The sequence below is a fragment of the Alligator mississippiensis genome, chromosome 1 (assembly GCF_030867095.1).
Source record: "Alligator mississippiensis isolate rAllMis1 chromosome 1, rAllMis1, whole genome shotgun sequence".
NCBI lineage: Eukaryota > Metazoa > Chordata > Crocodylia > Alligatoridae > Alligator > Alligator mississippiensis.
The window spans coordinates 95,952,565-95,976,406 of NC_081824.1; the positions used below are offsets into that span (position 1 = coordinate 95,952,565).

Below are 23,842 nucleotides of genomic sequence, written 5' to 3' on the forward strand. Positions count from 1 at the left end.
ATCCACGTTTTCAATGCAAAATTTAACTCAGTTCAGCGATGAAATGTCAAGCAGCACTTCCATAATAGTCTCATGTTCAGTTCTAGCTGTTTTTCTTTATAGTTTTTATCTTGAATAACCCTAATGTTCATACATTTTATTATAAAGTTTAATTTAAGATCCTTGTGGTCTTTCTGGAGTGTTCACATCAGCCCAAGGTGAGGAGGGAACCAGATTGACAAACCCTGTGAAAAAGTAGCAAGAAGAATCTGAAGGCTAAGTAAGCCCTGTACAAGTTCATGTTCAAAAACACAAAGAACAACCCAACTCTGTAAGGGACAGAAATGCCAGGGCTGCAGGTGACAGGGAAAAACCTGAAGATGGCACACATGGCAGCAAAGCCTGAAAGACTCAGGTAAAAACAAGATGTTTGCACAAAGACAAGAGACAAGCCCCACAGAACTGTATACAATATTATCAGTTTCCCTAGAAATAGTTTTCTTAGAATGGTCTGCATTGTGGTGTAAGATTATGCAGCCACCAGAATCTCAGTGATGCAAATAAAACCATAAGTTAACACACTGCACAATTCTGCATTGTAATAAAGTAAATACAGTGAAAGTTGGGGAAATTGGAGGAGAGAATTAAACTACATTGGGCACAAGATGCCTTACTGCGCAGTAGTGCAGTTCACTGTGCAGTAAGCGTGCATGTCTACACTTGCACATGCTTACTGCACAGTAAACTGCTCTTATCACGAGTAAATTGCTCTTATTATGAGCAAATGTGCTCTTGGTCAGCCAAGCAGCAGGGGACATACCATGATTGGGAAGTGGGGGCTGGGAGATTCTTATCTTTTCCAGGAGACACCCGTCTCCTGGCCCCATGCCAGCCCCTGGGCTAGCACCCAGGGCTGGTCTAGAGCTCCACCCAGGTTGCTGCAGGGGCTGTTGCAGGGCCAGCAGGGATGGGAGCAGATTGCCGTCATGAGCAGCAAATTTGCTTCTGAGTCCCTGCATGTATAGACACCTGCCTAGGGGCATTTACCCATGGTATTTTACTCATGAGTAAACTGCTTCTAGATCAAATGCTCATGTAGACACAACCACTGAAAGCAATTTAGAAAAAACCCTAATTTTTATTGTATTGTAGCATCAGCTCTGTGGAAGAAACTAATTTCTGATAAGGGGTGGGTGTGTGTGTGTGTGCACATGCATACACACATACACGTGAATTCCAGCTGGAATAGCTTTGGCTTGCACTATATGAAGGATATTTACTTACCTACAGTCTCCTTCAACATAAACTACAGTAAATCTTCATAGCAATGAGAATACCAGATGAAGAATATGGGACCATAGGACTTGGCCATTGAGCCTGGCTATATAAACTTTTAGATATGCTAGAGTGGATCCTCAGTTCTGTTCCAATTGCTTCCATTATTTCAGAGAAGCCAAACAGCTATAGAGCTGGCATATATGGCTTTAAGATCATAATGGTCATGGAACTCCTGAACAGAATATATTCATCACAGTGGTCTCTAGTATCCTGCATAAGATTGTTTAGGAAAAGAGAAAAAGTGGCCAGGACATTTACATACACCAGGGCTCCATAGCTGAAAGCCTTGCTTTTTGGCTCATGCAATCAAGAATAAGCAACCCTGAGGCTTACTCCAAAGATAGTTCTTCCAGGTCAGAACTGAGGAAGTTAGTGTGGCTCAAGAACTGAATGTTGTTCTGTCCTTTGATAAAAAAAAAGGGATATCACTGTCTGGGCAGAGGCTGCTCAGCCTGGCATTTCTAATGAATGTTAACATTCTCAGGTATGCATAATATATTCATTACACAAATGAGAGAATAGCCATTTGCAAATGCAGTCCAGACCCACTGAGTATTATGTTTTATTTCTAGTATCAAAAGTTAAAATATGCTAATGCACTGAGTCATACTGTAGCTTGCAATATGAAAACCATTACTGGAAATAAACAAAGAGTTACATAAAATGTTGGGAACTACTGAAACTAGATGAACTAGATAAAAGCAATTGCAGATGTAGGATTTTCTGGTGAAAGCTTTTTCTGCAGAGATTTTTGGTACTCACTGCATAACCAAGTGTCTGAATCCAACTGCAGTGCTATGTGTAGGTGCATTGTTATCAGGTATGTGGCTTGTGAAGCATTACTCTGCATTAATCAACCTCTGGAGAAGATCTACAGTCTACACACTTTTTTAGAGAAGAAATCTTTCAAGTGATCATATCAAATCATCAATATAGTATTGTTTTTTAAATTTGTTTGGGATCTTTTTTGCTTTATCTGTGTTAACATGTTGATTCTGTCCCTCAGATAGCTAATTTTATACTGAATTAACTCTGGAATTATATTCTTAGCTAAAGGAAAGAGACAGTGCCAGATTCTCTACTATGAGCCTATGTCTTTTGTCATCCTTGCAGAGGTAAGCAACAGATTGGTTCCTGTGCCAGCTGCCCTCCTACTCCTTGAAGAGGAAAAGTCTGGAAGGAGAAGGGGTTTGCTGGAGGTATGTTAGGCCTGGAAGGGACAAAGAGCAGAACTCATTTCACTGATGGATGGTCCATTACTGACCTTTCAAAAGCAACATACATTAAAGCAAACCTGAAGTTGCTTTAATTTGATTTGCTTGGATAAGATTATTCCAGAGAAATTCTCTGGCTTCCCTCTGGTCTCCTGTGGCCAACTGGAACTCAGCCATGGGCAAAAATGGCACACGGACCCTTACATTTGCTTCAGAACAACATTCTGAAGATTTTAGTAATAGATTTAATGGGAGTATCTACATGTCACTACAGTGACGTAGTGTGACACATTACAGCGATGTATCCATCATGTTGGTCTACACATAACCGGTAGCTACTTCACAGTAGTGGCACACTTCCCCATTATAACATGCTACAATGGCAAAGTAGCAACTAAAAATAACCATGCGCCACGCGTATGGCGCAGTCTGGGCAGTTACTGTGCTGTGCTTTAGTACTTCCTTGGGGATGATGTAGTGCAACACTGGGCCGTGCTTTAGTACTTCATTTTGGATGGCATTGCCCAATAAATCTATTAATAAAATAAAACCCAAAAGGAAGTACTAAAGGACAGCACAGCAACAATGTCACCATAGGGTGGCATGTAGATGTACTCATCATTATCCCACTGCTAACTGAAAAAGGAGGCCATTTAGTTTAGAGCTTGGCCTTTGAAAGAGAGTCCTGCAGAGTAGCAATGCACTCTCCCACCAGTCGGGCAGCCTCTTTGGCAGTGCCCCAGTGCATTGAAAAACCGCCTGAACCATGTCCATAGTTGTGGACTACAGGCAATTTTTTCTCACCTTGGACCAGTATCTCTTTCTGAAGCCTCACAGCTAACCTGGATGGCCGCAGACCGACCCTCACCTTTATGTCCTGTGCTTTTTGAAGTGAGGGTTCAAGAGCACAACATTTGTCAAATATGTCTTTGCTAATGTTAGGATCTGGGGACAGATTCCAGCTGTCCTTCTCCCTTGTCCCGCCTAACGTTACATTATGTATTCCTGGGTAGATATAGCTTAATCCATCTCCATCCCGGATGAAGTGATTTAGCCAAGGTGCATGAACCTTGAGCACTTGACCTCTGACAGGGTATATCTTTAAGTCACCAATAAGTTGTCTGGATCCAATGCCCGTACAATTGACAACAATGTCATAGTTGTTCTGCAGATCCCACAGGTTTGCTATTCGTTTAGCATGCACCTCACCCCCATTTCCTTTCAACCTACAAAAAACAAACAAAGAATTAAAAAAAAGCACTATAGGTAAAGCATGACAATTTACCATCAAAATATCCTTTGATTAGTGAAACAAAAATGCAAGCTGAACAAAAGTGAAAGTACATGCACTGGGGTTCTATTTATGACTCATATGAATTAGGGTAAAGATAGATGAACCAGTTTAAAATTATACTGATTTACTATATCACACTGAATTGATGAAACTGTTTATCTATCTGTCTGCTCCAATATCAGTATAAGCTGAATTAAACTAGTCTACCTTAACGCGTTTCATTCAAATTTAAGGCAATTGTGCTTTTGTCCATTTATACTGATATAGTGCCAAAAGCTACTGTTATATTGCTGCTGCGTTAAGTGCAGCTTAGGTGTGTGAAAGTGAGCTGGAATTTAGCTTACTATGAATAAGTCTGACCAGTTACTGAGCATGCATATGAAGAAATCTTGCCTGTTGCTCCACACTTCCTCTATCAGAATGTACACTTTCAAAACACTAAAATCAAAAGATCCTTGTTTCTTTTTTTTCTGAAGCATCTTTCTTTTTTCTGTAGAGACTCCCTTATACTGCATTCCTTTCAAACTTAGGACCCTCAGTTGAAAATTAGGCTAAACTGGGGGCTGGTATGAAATATAACATTTACAAGGGCATAAAGACAGAATACACTGCATGAGAGAGAAGAATCAGGCCTTATTTGTAGATGTGGTAAGTATAAATTCACAGTGGGTGCATCTACACATGCAATTAATGGACACGATAAACTTCAGTGCAGTTTGTGCTGGAGTCAGCTGCTCCCGGGCACAGCGTATATACATGTGCCCAGGACCGCAGCACTTTGAGCCAGGGTAGAGCAGCTCTGGGCTGACAGTAGGCTCAGGGAGTCATCCCCAGGCTCCAGGTGGCAGTCAGGGCTGGCTGGGGCATGAGAGAATGGAAGTAGCAGGCAGCCCCTGCACTTCAGCACCTTTGTGCCCCAGCCAGCCCCTGTCACCTTCTACATGTGCATTTTGGCAGAGTAAATTACTCTGCCATAGGATAGTGCTGTCCCCGACCACATGCTCCTATAGCAGAATTAATTGTTTTACTGTGCTCTAGTACTGGCACACATGTAGATGGTGATGCTTTACTGTGGAGCTAATTTGTCAACTCCGTAGTAAAGTGTATGTGTAGATGCACCCAGTGACTCTGAAAGTGGCTCTCTAATGAAGGTTGGGGTGATGCAATTTACTGCATAACCTCCAGCTCTGTTTTGCTAGAGGTTAGCCACATATACCACTTTTTCAGCCAATACTTACCTCTGTCCTGGAGTTTGCCTTTATTGTTAATTTAAATGTCAACCTATCCTTCATCTTGAACTTGCCTTAAAATTATTGTTTCTCTCTGCAGGACTCCTCTAATTCCCTGTTCTCAGAGAAATGCTCCACCCCTGTCAGACCCGGGATAGAAGTTAACAGTAGCCCTCTGTCACTGTGATTGAGAAAAATTATTCTGTATCATTAGTGTTGTTTCAGCACCTGATAGTAACATAATTCATGGGAGAGGTCCCATATCAATTTGCTATGCAGTAGAGTCTGTTATCCTTTTACACACCAGTCTTCCTTTCAGACAGCAGGTACAGCTATGTATCCAAATGCAAAGGCAGCAGGCTCCAGCAGAGCTGTTTGTGACATAAGAATCTGGCAGAATAATTTGCATATTGTCAATTGGCAATATCAATGCATCTTGCTTAACTTTAAACTGAGAGTCTGGCAGGTGGGTGAAGCAGAGAGAACCCTGAGAGCTAGGGAAAAGTCAAGCAACATATGTTGTAGGTACAGGTTGACCTTTTCTGTAGTGGGATACCACACAAGGCTTTTGTATTTGGCAAAGACAGGGTGAGATTTCAAACACCATTAAACATCCTACAGAATTCAAGCAAGGCAGTGAGAGAAAGTTCTTGAACTGTAAGATTGGAGCCAGTCTAGAAAGACAGTCTGATACACGATCATTTGTGCAGTCCAAGCAAGGTTCTGTAAAGACCTCTCAAATCACTTGGGTTTGCAGAATTAGTTACATGTTTAAAATGCTCTTTTCCCTGATCCTCACAGAAGGGAAAATATGCAGATCACATTACTAGGTTTCATCCTTTGAGAAATGAAAAGAGCATAAAAAGGAATAAGAAAGCTACAAAAGTCTTTGGGGCAAAGAATGCCTGACAGCAACTAAATGGAGTCAGCAATTCAGTTGTGCAAAGGACAGTTTTCAGTATCAGTATTGGACAATGAAACATGACAAGGCATGTGTTCTTATGAGATTGTGCCACCTGACTTCTGTACTAACATACCCCCACTTTGCTTGCTGCTAAAACAAGTTATGTTATGACACATCATACAATAGCTTTGATCATAATCAAGCAATCAGCAATGGAGATTTGCTCCAGGATGCAGATATTCATTTCACCACCTAACATCAAATTGTCTTGAATCCAATTATTATGCCTGTGAAATGGCAACATGTGTTTGCTTTTTTTAAGTCTATTTCAGGGGTTGTCAACCAGGAGTATGGGTACCCCTAGGGGTACTTAGGAGGGCTGTAGGGGGTATACTCAGGTGGGCAGGCAAGCGGGGATGGAGCGCACCCCAAAGCGTTCCCATATTTTGCTTCTTACCCGGGGAAGAGGGAGGGGCATACTGGGTGCCGCTGGCCCCATGCAGTACACCGCAGTGCCTCCCCACCCCACATCTCAGCTTGCTCTCTGTGCCCGCTCCCAGGAGCAGGGTCAGGGGGGGCCTGAGGGCAGCAGCACCCCTCTGTGGGCTACACATGCACTGCCCAACTGGCTGGTCGGGGACCCCTATGGGGTCTGTGGTGCTACCTCAGGTTTCACTGTGACAGGCCCAGTCCCCTTGCAACAGCTAGTTTTGCATCTGTAAATCAAAACCAACATGAACAAGCAGGTGCGAGAGGCCTCTGTCAGGGCTGGCCATACTTGGTTATAGCTGTCTAAACTGGCATCATCTGACTGGCATCATGGCCAGCATCTGGCCCAGGGAGTTGTTGGATCAGCCTGGAGCCAGGAGGCTTTGGCAGCATGGGCCTCACCTGCACCTTGCTGTGGCTATGTCCTACCACTGGCTTTCTTTGGACCAAACTCGATCATTCTAGGCCACCACTGGAAAGACGTCATACCCGTCCCTGCCACACCCAGCATCCAGCCACTGCCACCAGAAGGGGTACACTTGCTAAAAAAGGTTGAAAACCCCTGGTCTATTTAATTGAATTATATACATACCAGGGCTCAGAATGTTATTGGATTGGCTTTTTGACTCTCCCAAAATTATTTGAAATGAATGGCACATGGAAATGAATGGGGGGGTCCCTGGTTTTACTAAAACTTCCAACTTTCTTTTTCTGCATAAACATATATTTTAAAGCACGTTTTTTCTGATAAGTCAAACACTTTTCACATGTGAATATTTCTGAAAGGTTTGCTATGGGAGAATATTTTACCCCTAATTCCAAGTAGCTTTGTGAGGTGGGTGGAGTAGAAGAGAGGTTTTTGTCCAGATTGGAGAGGAATTAGGCCAGCCAATTCTGAAATATGAGATTTTTCGATTGAAACAGTGTGCAAGGAAGGACAATGCTTCTCCATCAGTATTATGGTAGTTTTTCAAATACTTGAAAATTGTTATCACAACCTATCTTAACCTTCTTTCTTCCAGACTAAGCATTCATAATTTCTTCAGCCTTTCCTCATATAGGTTTCTCTCCAACACCTATATCATCGTTGTTGCTTGCACCTGAACCCTCTCTAGTTTTCAACTTCTTTCTTAGAACATGGTTTCCCAATTTGTGGTTGTCAGAAAATACCACTCTTCACTCCCTTCCCCAACAGCACCCACCTCTTCTCCAGCCAGATCAGATAGGATGGACAGTCACATTTCAGGGTAGTAAACGCCTGGCCAAATCGATACTGTGGAAATTTCTTCAGTTCCATTTCTGTCATTGCCCGAAATCCCAACACAATGTCAGACCAGAAGGGTAACTCTACACTGGAGCTGGTTTTAAAGATCTGCCAGCTAAAGGACATGGAAGAGAAATGGTGAGATTAAGGCACATGCTCCAGTGTGTCACAATTCACATTGATCTCAGTTTTAAAATATTAATCTAGGAATCAGATTCCACTGACTAATGGGGCCCCTCAAGTGTCAACAGTAACGATGTGGAAGAATTCATAAATGATACTTAACTTACAGAAATGTTTAGCAGTGTTATTGTAGAACTTAGAGTGAAGGACCAGGACAGATAAAACTCAGCGAGGCCTCTGAAAGCAACCAGCTTATAATCACCAAACAAAAAAATAAAATAAAATAATGTGGTAACAGAGGATTTAATATGATGGGTAGAGGGACAGAGGATTTAATATGATGGGTAGAGGGACAGGGGGAAACAGCAGGATAATGTTGTGGTGGGCATGTTTGTTATTACCCTAAAATAAAATAGTTTTCTGATAGCATGCTGTTAGGTTAACAGTAATTTAGATTATTAAGAAGTATACAGCTAAATACAAGACATGACCTGTGGCCTAGCAATGTTGCTAACCACAAGGCAGAATAATAGCTAAGCCTTTGCTTATGTCAAGTAATCATTTTAACTGTATTAACCATTTTCTGAGTAAAATGCAGCAAGTGAATCTGTGTCTGTGTACTGTAAAATCAGCTACAGCAAAGAACAAGATAAAACAAAGAAGCCATTGTTCTAAATACAGTGATCGTGTCCTTAAGAAGTATCTACCACTGTGCAAGTTTTGCTAACATATCATAATGTTACTGTTACTAAACTTTTAACTTTTAAAAAGTGCTAGTTCAGCTTAATAGAAATATGCTGTTATGAAGATCTGTGAAGCACCGCCCAAGTATTGCTTTTATTAACCCTGTAGTCTTGCCTTCTTGTAAAAAGTATAAAAAAATGCCCCACCCTTTAGGGGGGGCTATTTTACCTCTTTACTAGCTTAATGGTCATTGCTCGAGCAAAGATACTGCAGTAAAAAACTTTACCCGTGTTGCCTAGTTCCTATACAGCTAGACAACAAACTCCAGGGAGTTTTCTCCCACCACAATGTGTTCTGTATCTTCTTTTTTGTCACCATTTTTACCTAGAACAGAAACTCTACTGGAGAGGGCCTACATGAATCATTAACACTTTCTTCTTTCTGCAGTCTAGGAACCTTTCATCTGATAGCTGAAATTTTTTGCAAATGCTTAGGCTAGGGGTACTTGCTCCCATCTCGCAGACCAGATCTGGTTCCCAGCACCATCATCCAGCCTATGGGGCTCCCCACAGGTCTATGGGGAGCCCCATGGATGATAGCCCCGTGTGCTAGATCTGGTATATGTAGCCCAATCCTGGTATGTTGGGGTGGAAAGTGGGGCGTGGAGCCCCTGAGCCCCACTTCTGGCACACAAGGCCAGGCAGAAGCAGCATGGGGTTTCAGGTCCCCTGATTCTGGCATGCAGGGCTGGGTAGAAGCAGTGCAGGGCCCCAGGGCCCCAATCTTGGCACATGAGCTGGACAGAGGAGATGCAAAGCTCCAGGGCCCCAATCTCAGCATGTGGGAGTAGGGCCAGTGTGGAGCCCTAGTGATCTGTGCCAGCATACAAAGCCTGTTGGATGTCGTATGGGGCTCCAGGACCCTGATTCTGCCATCATGGCTGAGCAGAAGTAGCACCAGGCCCCAGGGCCCCATCTCAGCATGTGGGAGATCGGTGTGGGACTGCGGGGCTAATGCCAGCTTGCAGGACTGGGCAGGAGTGCTACAGGAGCTGAAGCCTTATCCCAGCATGCAGGGGGCCAGCTAAGGCCACACAGGCCTGATCCAGGTATCTGGGCCTTATCCTGGTACACAGGGTTCAATCCAGCCCTGTGTGCCAAGCCAAAAAGTTGAGCACCACTGGCTGAATCATTCAAGTTAAGTCTAGAAACGGGTTCAGATCCCAGTGTGAACTTGTTGATCTGAATCCGGATCCAAATCACAACTTCAATGTCAGGACTCAACTCCAGATATATAAGACAAGATTTGCTTCCCTTTTTCCAGTTCAAACTAAAATCTTTTCTCCCCTGGCCTTCAAAAGCCAAACTTCTATTATGCACACATTCTCCCGGTTCAGCATATTTCCAACTGCTAGGGAAGTAGTAACTGCTCCTCTCATAATAAATTATTAACTCCTATTCTCTTCCTATGGACTATAAATACCTCTTGTAGTGTCCCACATCTAACCCTGACCACACTTTTTTTCAGGTGCCCACTACGTTACCTCAGCTCCCAGAATAGTCAAATCTTTCTCCACATATTGGGTAGCAAGCATGTACTGTGTTTTATATTTAGTTATGAGAGCTGGAGTATCATGCAAACTTACATATCCCATTGCTAGTCAGGCCACCTATATTTTGAGCAACTAAAGGATGATTGTCCAGAAAATGCAGGCTACAAGTTATATTTAGGGGAAGAGAGCCCTGATTTGTCTGTTTGTGCCTTTGCGTGGTTTTTGCTTCAAAAGACACTTTGTCTGACTGAATGTTTCCTAAAGCTGTAGCTTATTTTGAATATAGTTACAAGAAAAGTTCCAAATAAGGAGAGTCCCTTTACCACAATGTGAATAGATGCCCTGTGTATCCCAGTCTGTGGTATACCAATGTGAAAAACTTCTTGACAGTTTTTTTTCTTACCCAGACACCAAACTAATGCCAGCACTGGGAGCCTCAGAAGAATTATTGATTGCAAAGAGATAATCAAAGGTCTCCTTGAACCACTGCTTCTGCTGATAAATTGGTGTACCTAGTTATGAAATACAACACAAGTTACACAGAAGGAAAATGTAGATCAGGCAAAGACTCCCAAATCAGTATCAGAGAAGAGTCAAAAGAAATAGGAATAACAATTCTATATGGTTAAACACGGCAGACTACCACATAAAAGTGTGCACTATAAATAAAAAACGCATCTGAATTTAAACTGGTCTTAGGTACTCAAAAGATCCAAAGCTTTGTGTACAGGTTTTCTGCACCTTGTGTACAGTGCTGGGTGTCCTCAACTCTTACAGACTGTGCTGGTCTTCAAAGGAAGAACTCAGCACCTTGCAATACTGGGCCTTTAATATTTACCACCAGGCTGCCGTTGTTCTCATCACAGACTACAGTGCTGAGCTATGTATTAATGAAAAGTATATATTAATGCAATATTAAGGCCTGATCCTCAGGCACAGACACCAGCCCACTGAAATCCTTAGTCTCAGGCCTGTGTAATTTAATACCAGAATGTCAAAGTAAAGAAATGCAAAAAGTACCTTTCCTAGGACAACATGAACTCAAGCACCTTTTCCATAAGACATACCCTCTACCATTGCTTCTCTAGTTAAGTGTACAGATGAATGTATTGCTGTTTTTCTCATATAATATATTATCATTATTATTAAATGTACAAGGAATTGCAAACAGTCAGGTAGAGGCCACTGCAGAAACATTTACTTTTGAAGGTTTTTTTTCTTTTCCTTTGAGATATAAGCCTTTCTGTGTTCCCACTGGGGCAGACTATAGCCATCCTGCTGCAGTGAAGGCCATGGGCTAAAAGTCACGAAGTAGCTGTTTGTCTGCAGACTGTTAACTCAATAAATCACAGAGATGGTTAGCTAATTTGTTGGAAGTGCAATAACTCTATTATTTGTAATCATGCTCATCCTCTCAGCAAACACTATACAACAGTAAGTATTGAAACAGGCATATGAACAGAGGTGTTTTCATTGAAAATAAAGAAAAGCCTTAAAGAATTTAGACTACCCCCAAACATCTTTAGGGTTTAACAGTGCGCACACCAGAACAGCCTAGTCACTAGCACTAACCTAAAACACTGGGTTTCCCCCACCATGACTCTTCAGAAAGTAGGGACTGAAGACATATCCTAAACTAATCAGAAGCAAGCAGATAGTTCATCTTCAATATCAATCTAATAGATATGAAGAGCAAAGCTTAAACCTGAACTTTACATCTACATGTCAAGCAGAAGTTTAATTCACCTGGATATGTATGTGGAATAAGCATCCCAGCAGCTACATCACTTGTTGTGTTAGGAGTAAACTCGTCCGAAATTATAGTCACAGAACATGTAGGGATAGTTTCTGAAATGCATACTGCTGTGGAGAGGCCAATCAAGCCAGCACCAATAACAGCAATCCTTGGCTTAGACATTGACTGTAAGGAAAGGGAAGGGAAAAAAAAGATTCCACAGGTTACTTAAAACTCCACAACCAACATGAATGTTTTTAAATGCTTTGCTATGAATTTCAGCTATATCCTGTAAACAAAATACAAAATGACAAAAAAGCTGGATCTTAGGAACTTTTTTAGGTGAATAGTCCCACAGGACTGTGGCTACCCCTGTGTGCGTAAGATTACACCCATATTTTTTGAGAAAAGAGATATCATGTAATTAATACCACTGAGATAAGCTTCTGAAATACAGTCACACAAAAAACTGATCTCACAAACCCAGTGAAATCCATTTTCTTAGAGCGTTGCCTATGTGCCAAGAACCAAGAATGACAAGATTGGCACCAGCGTCAGAGTTAAACATAACTCATTTTGAAAAATATTTCAGACTCAAAAGCAAACCATAATTTGTCTTCCACTTGGAAAGTGGCGAGGAGAAGATCTTTAAGTACAGTGGCTGTGCTCCATCTTTAATGATATTGGGTGGGGTTTGCCAAGACACCTGATGGAGTTGGGCTCTAAAGGGACTTTCAGTGGCTGTTGAGTGCCAAGCCATTCCATGGGGGGGGCTCTTGAAAATGTTGTTCTTTGTGACAAGGTGAAACAGTAAAAATAGAATCTGAATATCTTAAAGCACTAACATCTATAGAAATTAAAGGAAGCAAAGGATTGAATAATGAAAGCAAACCACACTACAGACAAATCAGTTACACAGAGCAGGGGTTCAGGTGTCAGATGAAAAATGGCTTTGTTTAGCATTTATTTTAGCTCATCCCCTGTGGAAACCTTGTCCTCCTCAATATCACAAAATGAGACTGCCTACTGATTTTTGTCCCAGAAAATATAGATGTCACCATTAAAGGTGATGTACACTGTTGCAGGGTAGAGAATAGCTCCTTTTGTCAAAAGATTTCTTGTGAAGTGATTTTGGTGTCTTGATTACACCTCATATGGGGCACCTCTGGAGGCAAAATCCTTTTGTGCTTTGGCATATTTAAGGACACATTTGTGGCCCTAGGCTTAGAGTGATGATAAAGGCTCTAACTCATAGCCAGGGTAGGCAGGACAGTTTTCTAAGGTAGGCTGAGGGTGAACCACAGCTCCTCCTCTGTACCTACTGATGCAATTCTGAGCACCCACAGCTCCTATCAACTTCAGTAAAAACCACGCCTTCTGGACTTTGCACAAATGAATCAAAGGAAAGTCCACAGAGCCAAGAAAAACAAGCGCCCCTTGAGAAGTTGAGTGCATGAACTTCCCTTGCTCTGACTTGATTTTGAAAATGCTTGGCTTCTTCGAAGAGTCTACATTTAATTATGTTTTTAGTTAATATTTACATAAAAAGTAGATTTTTTTTTCTTTCTTGTTCTATTAAAGTATCTGATCCCTGCACCTGGCCACCTAGTATCTAGATGTGTCTAGCTGATAATTACTAGGTTTTAACTCCTTCCATGATCCCAGGAATCTAAAATTTGCCACCCCCTGCTAGAAGTTCTCTCTAAAGCCAGGTGATAGTTTTGATCATATATTCAATGGCAAAAATCCAACTGTAGTCCCTTGATCTTGCTCTTCCCTTCTGGAAAACAGCACTTGCAGCATTGAGCTATGAGCATATAAAGAATTCTTACTTCTTTATGTTAAATTAGATTTTAGGCATTGTTTATTTCCTTTGCTGAGGCAGTGCAAATAATACAAACTTCGGAAGATCCTGCTTGTTTAGTCCATCACAGCTAATAAGAGCTCGGGCAGCTCTCTTCTCCCCCCCCCCCCCCCGCCCCTTTTTTTTTTTTTTTCTTTTTTTGTTATATACTATTTACGTAGGATCACTGCTGTTCTTTTTAGGCCAGATCTGCCTGGCTGCTTTGCAGGCATACAAAAAACTCCTCCCCTCCGCTGCAGCTGTCCTGTACAGCAGCTGGGCACAGCTGCAACCTTTGTTGCTAAACTCCTTTTTCGTTTTGAATATTTTTTCTCTTCTACTTTATGAACCAGCCAGATAGGAGTACCCAGGGGTGGGGGAGGGGGGGCAGATGGTGAGCAATACTTTTAAAGAAGCAACTAAGCAATGAAGCATCTTGATCAGGGTCTGTGCAGCAGAGTAGTGGTAGGGGCCAAGCCAACTGCTGTAGTGGTGGTGGACAGGCTGGCAGTGACAGTAATTACCACTGTTACACTCCCTCTAAGTAGGCCCCACAGCTGAAGTCTCAGTCACCCACCCCTAGTTATGCTACTGATCAAGACAGAATCCACTTTTAATCATTACTTCAAACCCCAAATTTGGAAAAATTCGGATCTAGACCTAAACTCAATGGCTCAGTGCCATCTTCACCTCAACCTGCCAGGTTTCTGGATTAGTAGGAACTAGAGCTGGTTGAAGAAAAAGACAAAGCAATTTCTCCCTGACAATTTGCAGAATTTCACAGTTGCCTCATTTTGCAGGGTTCAAAATGGGCCTGGCTTCCAATTTCTGTTGTATGTTTCAAAATGTTTTTTATAGAGTTTTTGTTCAAAATCATTTTCTGAAATTATTCCTTGGCCATAATCCCAGTTTTCAGCATGTTTTGCTAACAGAAACATTTAAATAACTATTTCAAAAATACATTCAATAAAAATGTTGGCAAAAAATATCATGAAGTTGTTAATGAAATTGCTTTCCCCCTTCCTCCCCGGGTTTGGTTTTTGTAAAAGTCATTTATTTAATTAACAACATTTTCATGCAAAAATCTCTACCAGCCTGAGTGGACACCTTCTGTTGTCAGCAGCCTCAAAGAGCATCTGGGACCTTCACAAAATGGGTGCCTCCACTGGATCCCTCTTCTTCAGTAGCCCTTGTGGTAAAAATATAGCATAATCTATATTTTCCTGCTTTTATAATTGCTTCTGCATATTTTCATAATTGCTTTTGCTAAGGCATATATGCTAATGATAGATTTACGAGTAGCAAAAAAAAAAAAAAAACTTCTGCAGACAGAGCCAGGAACAGATGCAATAAATAACTCCTTACGAGAGATAAGAGAAGAGGGGCAGGGAAGATGCTGAGGTGGAGAGACCAGACCCTGACCGAAGGATGACCGCGAGGGGCTTAAGAACTGCCCCTGGGAGGGGATTTAAGATGTAAATGAGACATGTATGTAAACCGTCATGGAACATGTAACTGCTAGACATAAAATGCAAGACGTAATGCTAAGTCTGCCAATAATTGCACGATACGTTGAAATCTATTGTTTACCTTGGCTATAAAAAGACGTTTCAGACCCAATTTGTTGTCGACCCTGATCTGAGTGGCTCAACTCCTGGGTCGGTCTGTTTGCAAACAAATAAATCTGAAATTGGACCTAGCCTGTGTGTGACTCTCTCCTGGGGTAGATTGGACAAGCCTCCAGGGGCACGAAACTAGCCGTTTGTGCAACACCCTCAACACATTCTTGGTATGTGCCCATTATCCACCAGCCAAGGAATTGTTCTCGATTCCCCCTCTGCAGTCCTGTCTGACTTTTACTGGTACAATTGGCCATGACAGAGACTGAATTTTCTTACTGACCTCTCTGTAGCAGGGGCAGAAAGATGAAAGAGGCAGTTTAGCAAAGGCTCTAGTTTCACCACAAATCATCCTCAGACAGTCTTATTGCAAAGGAGCTGGTTTAACCTAAATTGACACCAGCTTGGCAAAAGCCTGCTGCAGCCACCCACTGAGTAGTGTCCATTTGCAAGAGTCCTGCAGGGAAGGCAGGAACCACTACCTGCCCTGCTGCGGGGTCTACATTCCTCACACACACCCCCTCAGTCCATGTGCACCACTGAATTAACCTCTGAAGGCAAACTACTTGAATGTGACAAGCATTTCTCTGTCTCTCACCATTGCAGTGTATGAAAGCATTAAGAATCCATTCAGCAAATCAAGCCTAATACAAGGTCAAGTCGGTACAATTTATTGACTTCAGGAAGCAAGGCTCTTGCTCTGCAGGACAAAAAAAAGGGGCACACAATCAGAGCCAGAAAGAAGCATACGTACTTGAATATGCAAGACAAGTCTTTATTCTACAGCACACGCTGCCCATGCAGGGGGCTGGGGACCTACTGAGCAAAAGACATGTTTAGAACAGCAGGGGCAGATTATTTTTAGCTGATGTGGTAGGCAAGTAACTGTTCTGTGTCAGTTAGAGTGATGCTTCTCACCTGTTAAGACTCGCTGGCATTGCAGAAATCAGGATTTAGTGGTGAAATAAGTACCCAGTGGAACAACTGGTTGCTTCTGGATTACAGTCAATTTAGCTGCCTTTACTGTTGACAAAGAGAATGGGGCAAACAGGAACAGAAACAAAGCCCAGCTGATTAACCCCAAGCTCATGCATTCAAAGGGAACATGGTCTTTGTGGTAAGGCTGGTTTCCTGCTCCCTGACCTCAGTAGGAGGGAGCATATGAAGTCCAGCCTGATCAATTAATATGCATCTGTCAGGCAAGCCATGGGGCAGAAGTAGTGTTGCCAAGTCATTAAACTTTATCACAAGTCCCATGATATTAAGTAGTTGTTCCTTGCCTCAAATAAGAGATTCTCAGTCATGGTGCTGTGGCATGCTAGGATGCCTTGAGATCCTTTAAGGAGTGCTGCAGTGCTATGCAATGTTACCACTGTTAGGTATACCAAAATGATTCACAAAACAAACCCAGAGATTTCAAATAGGAATCTATAGTGTTAAAAGTATTCCGACCTGTTGTAGTGTTTTTGAGTTCTTTGCAACATAAGAATTGCTCTATTCTTTTTCTGTAGTCAAAAATCCAGTGAAACCAAGAACCTACATTTTGTGAGGGGTGCCTTGAGTCTAAAAAGGTTAGGAATCATGACCTTAGTGGAAAAAAGGTTGCCTATACATGTGCCCGGAGGTGGGGGAGGGCGCATTATAATTAGAGCAGTTTCTGAGCAGCCACTCTAATTAAAATGCCGCAGCGTCACATGTATTAGTCCTCCACGCATTTAAAAATGGCTGCAGGATGCTTTATCTAAACCTCATTCAATGCACCCCACAGCCATTTTTAAAAACTCACAGGGGCTTACTGGTACAGCGTTCTAATTAGAACGTATTGGAGCACGTGTATAGGCAGCCAAAGAGACTGCAGGGATATCATAGCTTTCTTATTTCTCAAGTAAGTTTAGACCCTCAGAACCAGGGAGAAAAGCTTGTAAACATGAAAGGAGTGCCGTACCCTGAAGGCTTGGAAAGTACAAGGCATACTAAGAGAACCAAACTTTTAAAAGTCTTTACAATATTTTGGGATGTGACACATGATTTTTGAGCCTTAAAGGCTGGCAGTATTGAGGCGATCTTTATCTCTTGAAGTCATGTAAGTGTAACCTGGGCAGTACTCCAAGGAGGTACCCCCTCGCCAATTGAAGGGATCAAAGCAGGTGCACACGCACTGTGGGAGGTGTAGGGACTCGCCTCCCCCTATAGAGGGGAGCCAGACCACCACTGGGGACTTAACCATATACCTTCTAATGAGGGAACAATACTAGGAACATAACAGGCATAATCAGGGGGTACAGAGGACACTACAGTGCCCCAAGGGGGCAGGATTCAACAAAGGTTAGACACTTACAATCCTTGACAAAAGACAGGGTTAACAAAACATAAAACACAAACAACAGAGCAAACAATACCGGTTGGGGAAATATAAAAAGGCACGAAAATACAAAATGTCAAAGGACAAGGAAATATAGGGCCTAGGTACCTGGAGGGGATGAAAGAGGGAAAACACAATGGCCCTTTTCCACTGCAAGAGAAGTTTCTCCTTGTTAGCTCACTCACCCCAAGTCACCAAAGCTGGGACTTGAATGTGGATCTCCCATTTAGCAGGCAAAAACACTACCACACAGCCACCAGTGCTGGTACTGCTCTAAGCTGCTAGGGGTCTTGACCTTCCTGGAGCCCTGGCCTCAAGTCGAGCTGCCTGACCTCTGATTGGAGGAGCTGCAAGCCAAGCTAGGAACCCCTCAGGTCGCTGCTCAGATCCTTGCTGAAGCAGGAAGCCTCTCCTGCCGGCCATACACCGTGCTGCTGAGAGCCCAACTGCTGCCTACAGGTCCTGCTCCTTCAGGCTCTTCCACTCCCACCCTGCTGGCCCAGCTCTTGCCAACTCTTTGAAGCTCCTTCCTCATGGTCCCTCACTAATCTCTTCCCTGAGTCAGCTGTGCTGCCCCTTTTATCCCCCTCCAGGTGACCCAAGGGGCCAGTCAGGGGACAGAGAGGGTGAGTCTCTGGGGCCTGATTGGTGAGGAAAGAGAATCCCAAGTCCTCCAATCATCTTTTACCCCTTCAAAACCCCTGGGCCAAATCATTACCAGATTGGTGAGGAAAGGGAATCCCAAGTCCTTCAATCATCTTTTGCCCTTTCAAAACCCCTGGGCTAAGTCACTGCCAGCTAGCCCATCACATCAGATCCCATAGCAGTCTCTGCAAGTATAGGCGGATCTGCCATTTCAGATCACTGGATAACTTACCAATATTACATCATTTCAAATGGCTACATTGCTTTTAATTCTTTTCTTATACAGCTGTTTAGCACAGCTGTGTGCTGTTAAACATTGATGGGTCTCCAGCCTGGACTGCCGCCATGTTCTAGGGGTGGGTGAAATGATCCATGTGGCTGTATGTACATAAACACTACACATATACACGCACACATTCTATTTTATGCTCACACAAGATTTGACCTGGACTGGCTTTTAATGGTTTGGCAACCTGATATAGATATATTTTTCGAGACTCCTATCTTGTGCTCAGACGATGCGTAGGGGGTGCACGCAGGTGCATGTGCACCCCCTGAGATTGGCGGTGCACCCCCTGAGATTTGTTGCTGCCAACACTGCCGGCAGTGCCTGCAGGCAGTCACCATGCACCTTCCAGCTTTGGGAGGCATGCAACGTTCATGGCTCAGGTAGAGATTAACTGTTCAAGTTGGTTCATGAATGTGGTTCCAAGATACTGAACATCTTTCAGTTCCAAGAAAAAAACATCTTTCATTAAGACAAAACCCTCAAGGTGGCTTTCCCTTCTACATGGGGCTCATGTGAAAAGGCTTCCTGCCTCAAGGAGCAGTGCCCGGGAGACAAGGAGGAGTGGTGGCCCCTGAGCAATTGGCTGCCTGGAGCACTCATCGCTTCTGCTCCCTTTTTATTCCTGACCCCATCTTTCACCCTACTTACCCTACCCTTTGCTGTGACAGACCTTTCCTGGATGTGTTCCTACAAGCTGGTCTCTTCTGTCCTATGGTTTTCCCCGTCACATAGTTAGAAAAGGAATGTGTTTAGCCCTCAGGGTTGCGCAAAAAGAAAGTTTGAAAAATGTAACCTGAAGAACTGCTAACCTGAAGGTAAACAAAAAGCCCCCCTGATGCACTGTTTTTTTTTAAATCTCACAATTAAAAAAAAACCTCATGATGTTTTGGGGCCAGACTCATGGTTTTGTCAATACTGGGTGCCAAAATCAGTGTTTGTGTTGTTCATATTTATTGAGGCTTCAGCCTTCCCTGGGACTCTCCCACTTTTGGTATAAACACAAGAATACCCTCTAGGTCTTACATTTCCATTTTGGAATGAACTCTTCCTCAATTTTTTTTTTTTGTATATTTGTCGTGCTCATCCTTACCACCTTCCTTAGTGAAGGCAAATGATTTACAAATATTTTCAATTCCCCTCCCATTGCACTAACTAAGGAGCTGGTCTGGGTTTTGCCATTTTTCTGAGTTTGCAGAAGTACAGAAGCTGGCAAAGTGCAATTCAGTCCCTAGGATTATCAAACAAGGGTTTGGAGCAGGTTTGACTTGAACATTTTCCTTTTCTCTTATTTATACCATTTCAGAAGAGGTAAATTTCTGACAAATCACAAAACAATGATCAAGGATTCACCTTCCACTAAGACTGAACATGAAATTTTACTAAAAGAAGAATGTATTATTACAAAAGCTAATTTCTCTTTCTCTCTCTCTCTCCCCCTCCCCCCACCTTTACTGGGTCTGTGAATTTAGGTACTTATATGTCCCCCATTAAATATTTCAGCACTTCACAATCTTTATGTTTATCCTCAGAAAACCTGCAGACAATATGAAAGTACCTCATTACCCATTTATTTTGCAGATGATGAGATAGAGAGAAATGTGGGTTCAGATTTTAGAGGTACTCAAATGCTTCTAACCATCTCACTTGGGCCCTAAATACTTTTAAAATCTGGCCATAAGAGCGAGATCCAGAGAGGTACTTAAGGAACCTAAAACAGATTCTAACTTCCTGCGTCTAAAAAAACATCCCAGCAATCCCCACAACCCACCCCCATTCAGGAGCTCGATGCATTTTGAGCCACATTTTGAACTGAGCTCTTGGTGCACTGCACCAACATCTGCTACTTTTCTGGAGCATGCTCTAATCACAAGGCTATAGTATAGGCTAAAAAGGGAATCCCTGCCACCCATCCACTGAAGCTGAGCAGATGGAGGTGCCTCATGTACAACCCTGAGTCAGGCACCTAAACCATGGAGCTGGGAGTGGGTTCAGATATACACCCATGCTTGCTATTCTCCCTGGCTGCCACTAGCAACATTCAACATCTCTGAATTGCCCTTTGAAGTACCTAGTGCTTCCTTTTGGCAGTACAGGGGGCTGGGCATCCAGCCTTGCTTGTTTGAATCTTGCTTGTTTTTTGGGCCAGGTGCTTAATCTGATGAGGCATATTTCTGCACCCACGTTGGAGCCACCTAAAGTATCTCTCTGGCTCTTGCCCTAATTGACTTAACTAATGTCACCTAGGAAATCTGTGGCAGAGCAAGGAACTGAATACACTTCCCAAGTTAGTGCTCCTGTCACTGGGTTGTCCATCTTTCCTGCTATAGAGCTTCTACCTAGGACCTTCCTCAGCTGTCCTCTTGCCTGGTCTTTTTTGCCAGGGCTTTAGAGAGAGAGTGCACATACACTGATAAACAGCCCCAGTAAAGGTATGTACTAGACATGTTTTTATGTCAGACAGATCCAGCTCCTAAGCCTCTCCAGGTGTACTGCCTCAAACACCTGTCCCCAGATACCCCTTCTTCTCTTGGGAATACCTATCAATACAATGCAGCTAATGCCAGTGATGTCAGTACTAGCTATCAGTACTAAATATCTCACAGTCATGCCAGGAAGTCAAACAAGGTCTTTCTCCTTCTCCAAGAAGACAAAGGTCTGAACTTTCCATTAGCCCAGACTCAGATATTGCCAAGAACATGCTCTTTTCACAGGGTGGAATAAACACTGAAAGGGCTTATTCACACGCGCTCATTCCCACGTCACAAGGATTTCACATGCCACATTAAACACCGTGACTAATGGTGGGCAGCGTAAACAACGATGACAAACAGCTCAACTCATCTTACAGCATGTCAGCTTCTAATCAAGAGCTAACCCCGCCCTGCCCCCCACCCCAGCATGTTAGCCAATTGCTTTGAGAAATGTATAGTTTGCAAGAACAGGAATGTTAGTTTTTAATCTTACACATTTTCTGCAAGGGGGGATTATATCTTGTGTTTACAAGGGAATGGGCTCTGTGATCTAACATGTCCTTTACAGGGTGAAACAGATTTTATGCTACAACTTAAAAAAGGGTTGGACTAAGGGGAGAGAGAGGGAAATACCTTATTAGAACAAGAATCCAGATTCTGTCTGGCAAATGCTGCTCTCCCAGTGACTGCTAACAAGTGCACAGAACCGTCAATAGAACCAAAAGAAAAACAACTAAATGGGTGGAGCATTTATGACAACACACGTCAAACCCAGCCCTCATTGGCCATGGCTCTAGTAGGATTTGCTGCCGTGCTCCACAAATAAGAGAGTTGTTTGTGCCCAATCAAAAGCTGTCCTCAGAGTTGGCCCCCCATTGAAGGGGAGCCAGCCATCCTGTTTGTTAGCATGAAGGGGACATTGTCATTTTTTTTTAAATGAGATACTCCACAGTATCTTACTTCAAATGTGCCTTCCTTTTCCTTAGATACAAATAACTCATTACAACCTGATTGAGTGCCATCATGGCTGCCATAATATCTGAGCTATAATGTTAATCATTAACTTAGAAATGCAAGATAGCCACAAGCCCTTTAAACCTTTCAACTCAATGCCTAGTACATAGATCCTGAACAAATCTTTGTTAAGTTGAAGTTAACCCTTTACTAGAGCTAGTTAGGAATTTATTAGTGAAATGCTTTTCATCAGAAAATGCAAGCATCCTACCAGACCACACCAGTTCCGATGAAACTTGAGTGCAGGATGGTTTCTCAGGTATTGGATGGTATTTCTGGTTGAAGACTTTGCCATCCTATAGTCCAGAACATCGAAGTGATTAGGGCAGTGATTCTCAGCTAGGGTGCTGGGAGATCTTTTGGCGGGTGCTATGAGGAGATAAGCAGTGGGAGGAGACAAGTGCAGACTCAGGCTGTCCCCCACTGCCCAGCCCCTTTGCAAGGAGGTAAGCAAAAGCAGATCCAGGATTTCAGAAAGGGGGTACAGGAGCAGCAACCTGTGCTGCAGTTACCTGCACTCCCATTCCTACCCCATCCCCCACACCAGGATGGGTAGACTGTGCCACAGAAGCAGTAACGGGGGACTTTTAAAAGTCCCTCAAGCAGATAAAAATCTTCCCTCTCACTTCCCCTCCATGCTGATTTACACATTCCCTCCTCCTCTCTCCCACCCATTGCTGCTGCTGCCACTGTCCTCAGTTGACCTGGGGGCCAGCAGGGAGGAATCCAGAGCTGCTCCTTCCCTGTTTCATCCGGGTTGTGCATGAAGCCAGGCTCAGCTAGAGACAGCAGGCGGGCTCCCTTCCCTTGTGCCTGCTCTTGGGCTGACAGGGAACACCCAGGGGGTCCAGACAGGAAGCAGGAACCTGTGTACAATTAGGGCAGGCAGGAGCAGCTCTGGAGCCTCCTTCTACCTCTGTCCCCAGGACAGTTGGAGACAGTGGCAGCGGTGGGTGAGAGAATGTGGGGAGAGAAGGGGAGCAGAAGTGCCACTGAGCATGAAGGGAAGGGAGAAGGGATTCTTACTTGCTTAAGGAGCTTAAAAAATCCCCACCTGTTCTTTCCAGAGCACAGTCAAGTGAAAGGGGGGAGTGCATCCACACCACTGCACCCACCTGGATCCAATCCCTTGAGGTAATACATGAGTTAGCTTTTGAAATGGGGTTCTGATCAATTCATGAAAGTTATGGGAGGGATACCTTGAGTCAAACAAGGGGTGCCTCAAGTCTAAAAAGTTGAGAACTACTGGATTCAAGCACTCCCCTGTAATGTAAGAGGCAAAGCTTGTAGTCCCTGCTTTTCCTGATTCAGACCAGGGACTTGAACCTGGGTCATAGCACATCCCAGGTCAGTAGTCAGAGCACTTATTTGGTATTCTGGGGTAGAGCTCTCATTATCTTTTGTGGAAGATGTTCTACTTTCTCTAAGGGTTTTTGGTTGTAGCCTTGTTAGTCTAAGGACATAGGCAGGCAAGCTTTTTCGGGGAGATGTGATATCTTTTATTAGACCAACGGAATAGTTGGTCTAATATCTTTCATTAGACCAACTGAGTAGTTTTTTGCAAGGTTTTGCAAGCACACTTCTTCAGGCATAGGAAGTCTCTGCTGTTCTGAGATCTCCAAGGAATGAAAGAAGCTAAAAGTGTGGCAGGGTGTCAGTGAGAATGTAAATAGGTGGAAATTAGAAAAACAAAGGGTAGAGAAGGGAAGGGAGGGGGAGAAACTAAGGGGAAATGGTGCCAAAGGTAAGTAAGGGAGAGCACTGTAGTTGAGTTCTCCAAGGTAGAAAAGAGGC

General features: G+C 43.2%; 1 protein-coding gene across 10 annotated transcripts; it reads right to left on the bottom strand.

Annotated features, from left to right (window-relative positions):
- Positions 1–1,850: 1,850 nt before the first annotated feature.
- DDO (D-aspartate oxidase) lies at positions 1,851–22,340 on the bottom strand. 10 transcript variants are annotated; one of them, XM_019499917.2, is made up of 7 exons: positions 22,260–22,340; positions 15,866–15,967; positions 14,740–14,837; positions 11,817–11,991; positions 10,474–10,582; positions 7,650–7,826; positions 1,851–3,757 (listed from the first exon to the last, which is right to left on the bottom strand). In XM_019499917.2, exons 3-7 carry the CDS (start codon positions 14,782–14,784, stop codon positions 3,190–3,192), a joined length of 1,074 nt encoding a protein of 357 aa, XP_019355462.1. In that variant the 5' UTR covers positions 14,785–14,837; positions 15,866–15,967; positions 22,260–22,340; the 3' UTR covers positions 1,851–3,189. The 10 variants fall into 10 exon arrangements, with proteins under 10 accessions (XP_019355462.1, XP_014461310.1, XP_059588846.1 ...); XM_014605824.3 differs by lacking the exon at positions 22,260–22,340 and adding an exon at positions 21,668–21,757; XM_059732863.1 differs by lacking the exon at positions 22,260–22,340 and adding an exon at positions 17,815–18,065.
- Positions 22,341–23,842: the final 1,502 nt, after the last annotated feature.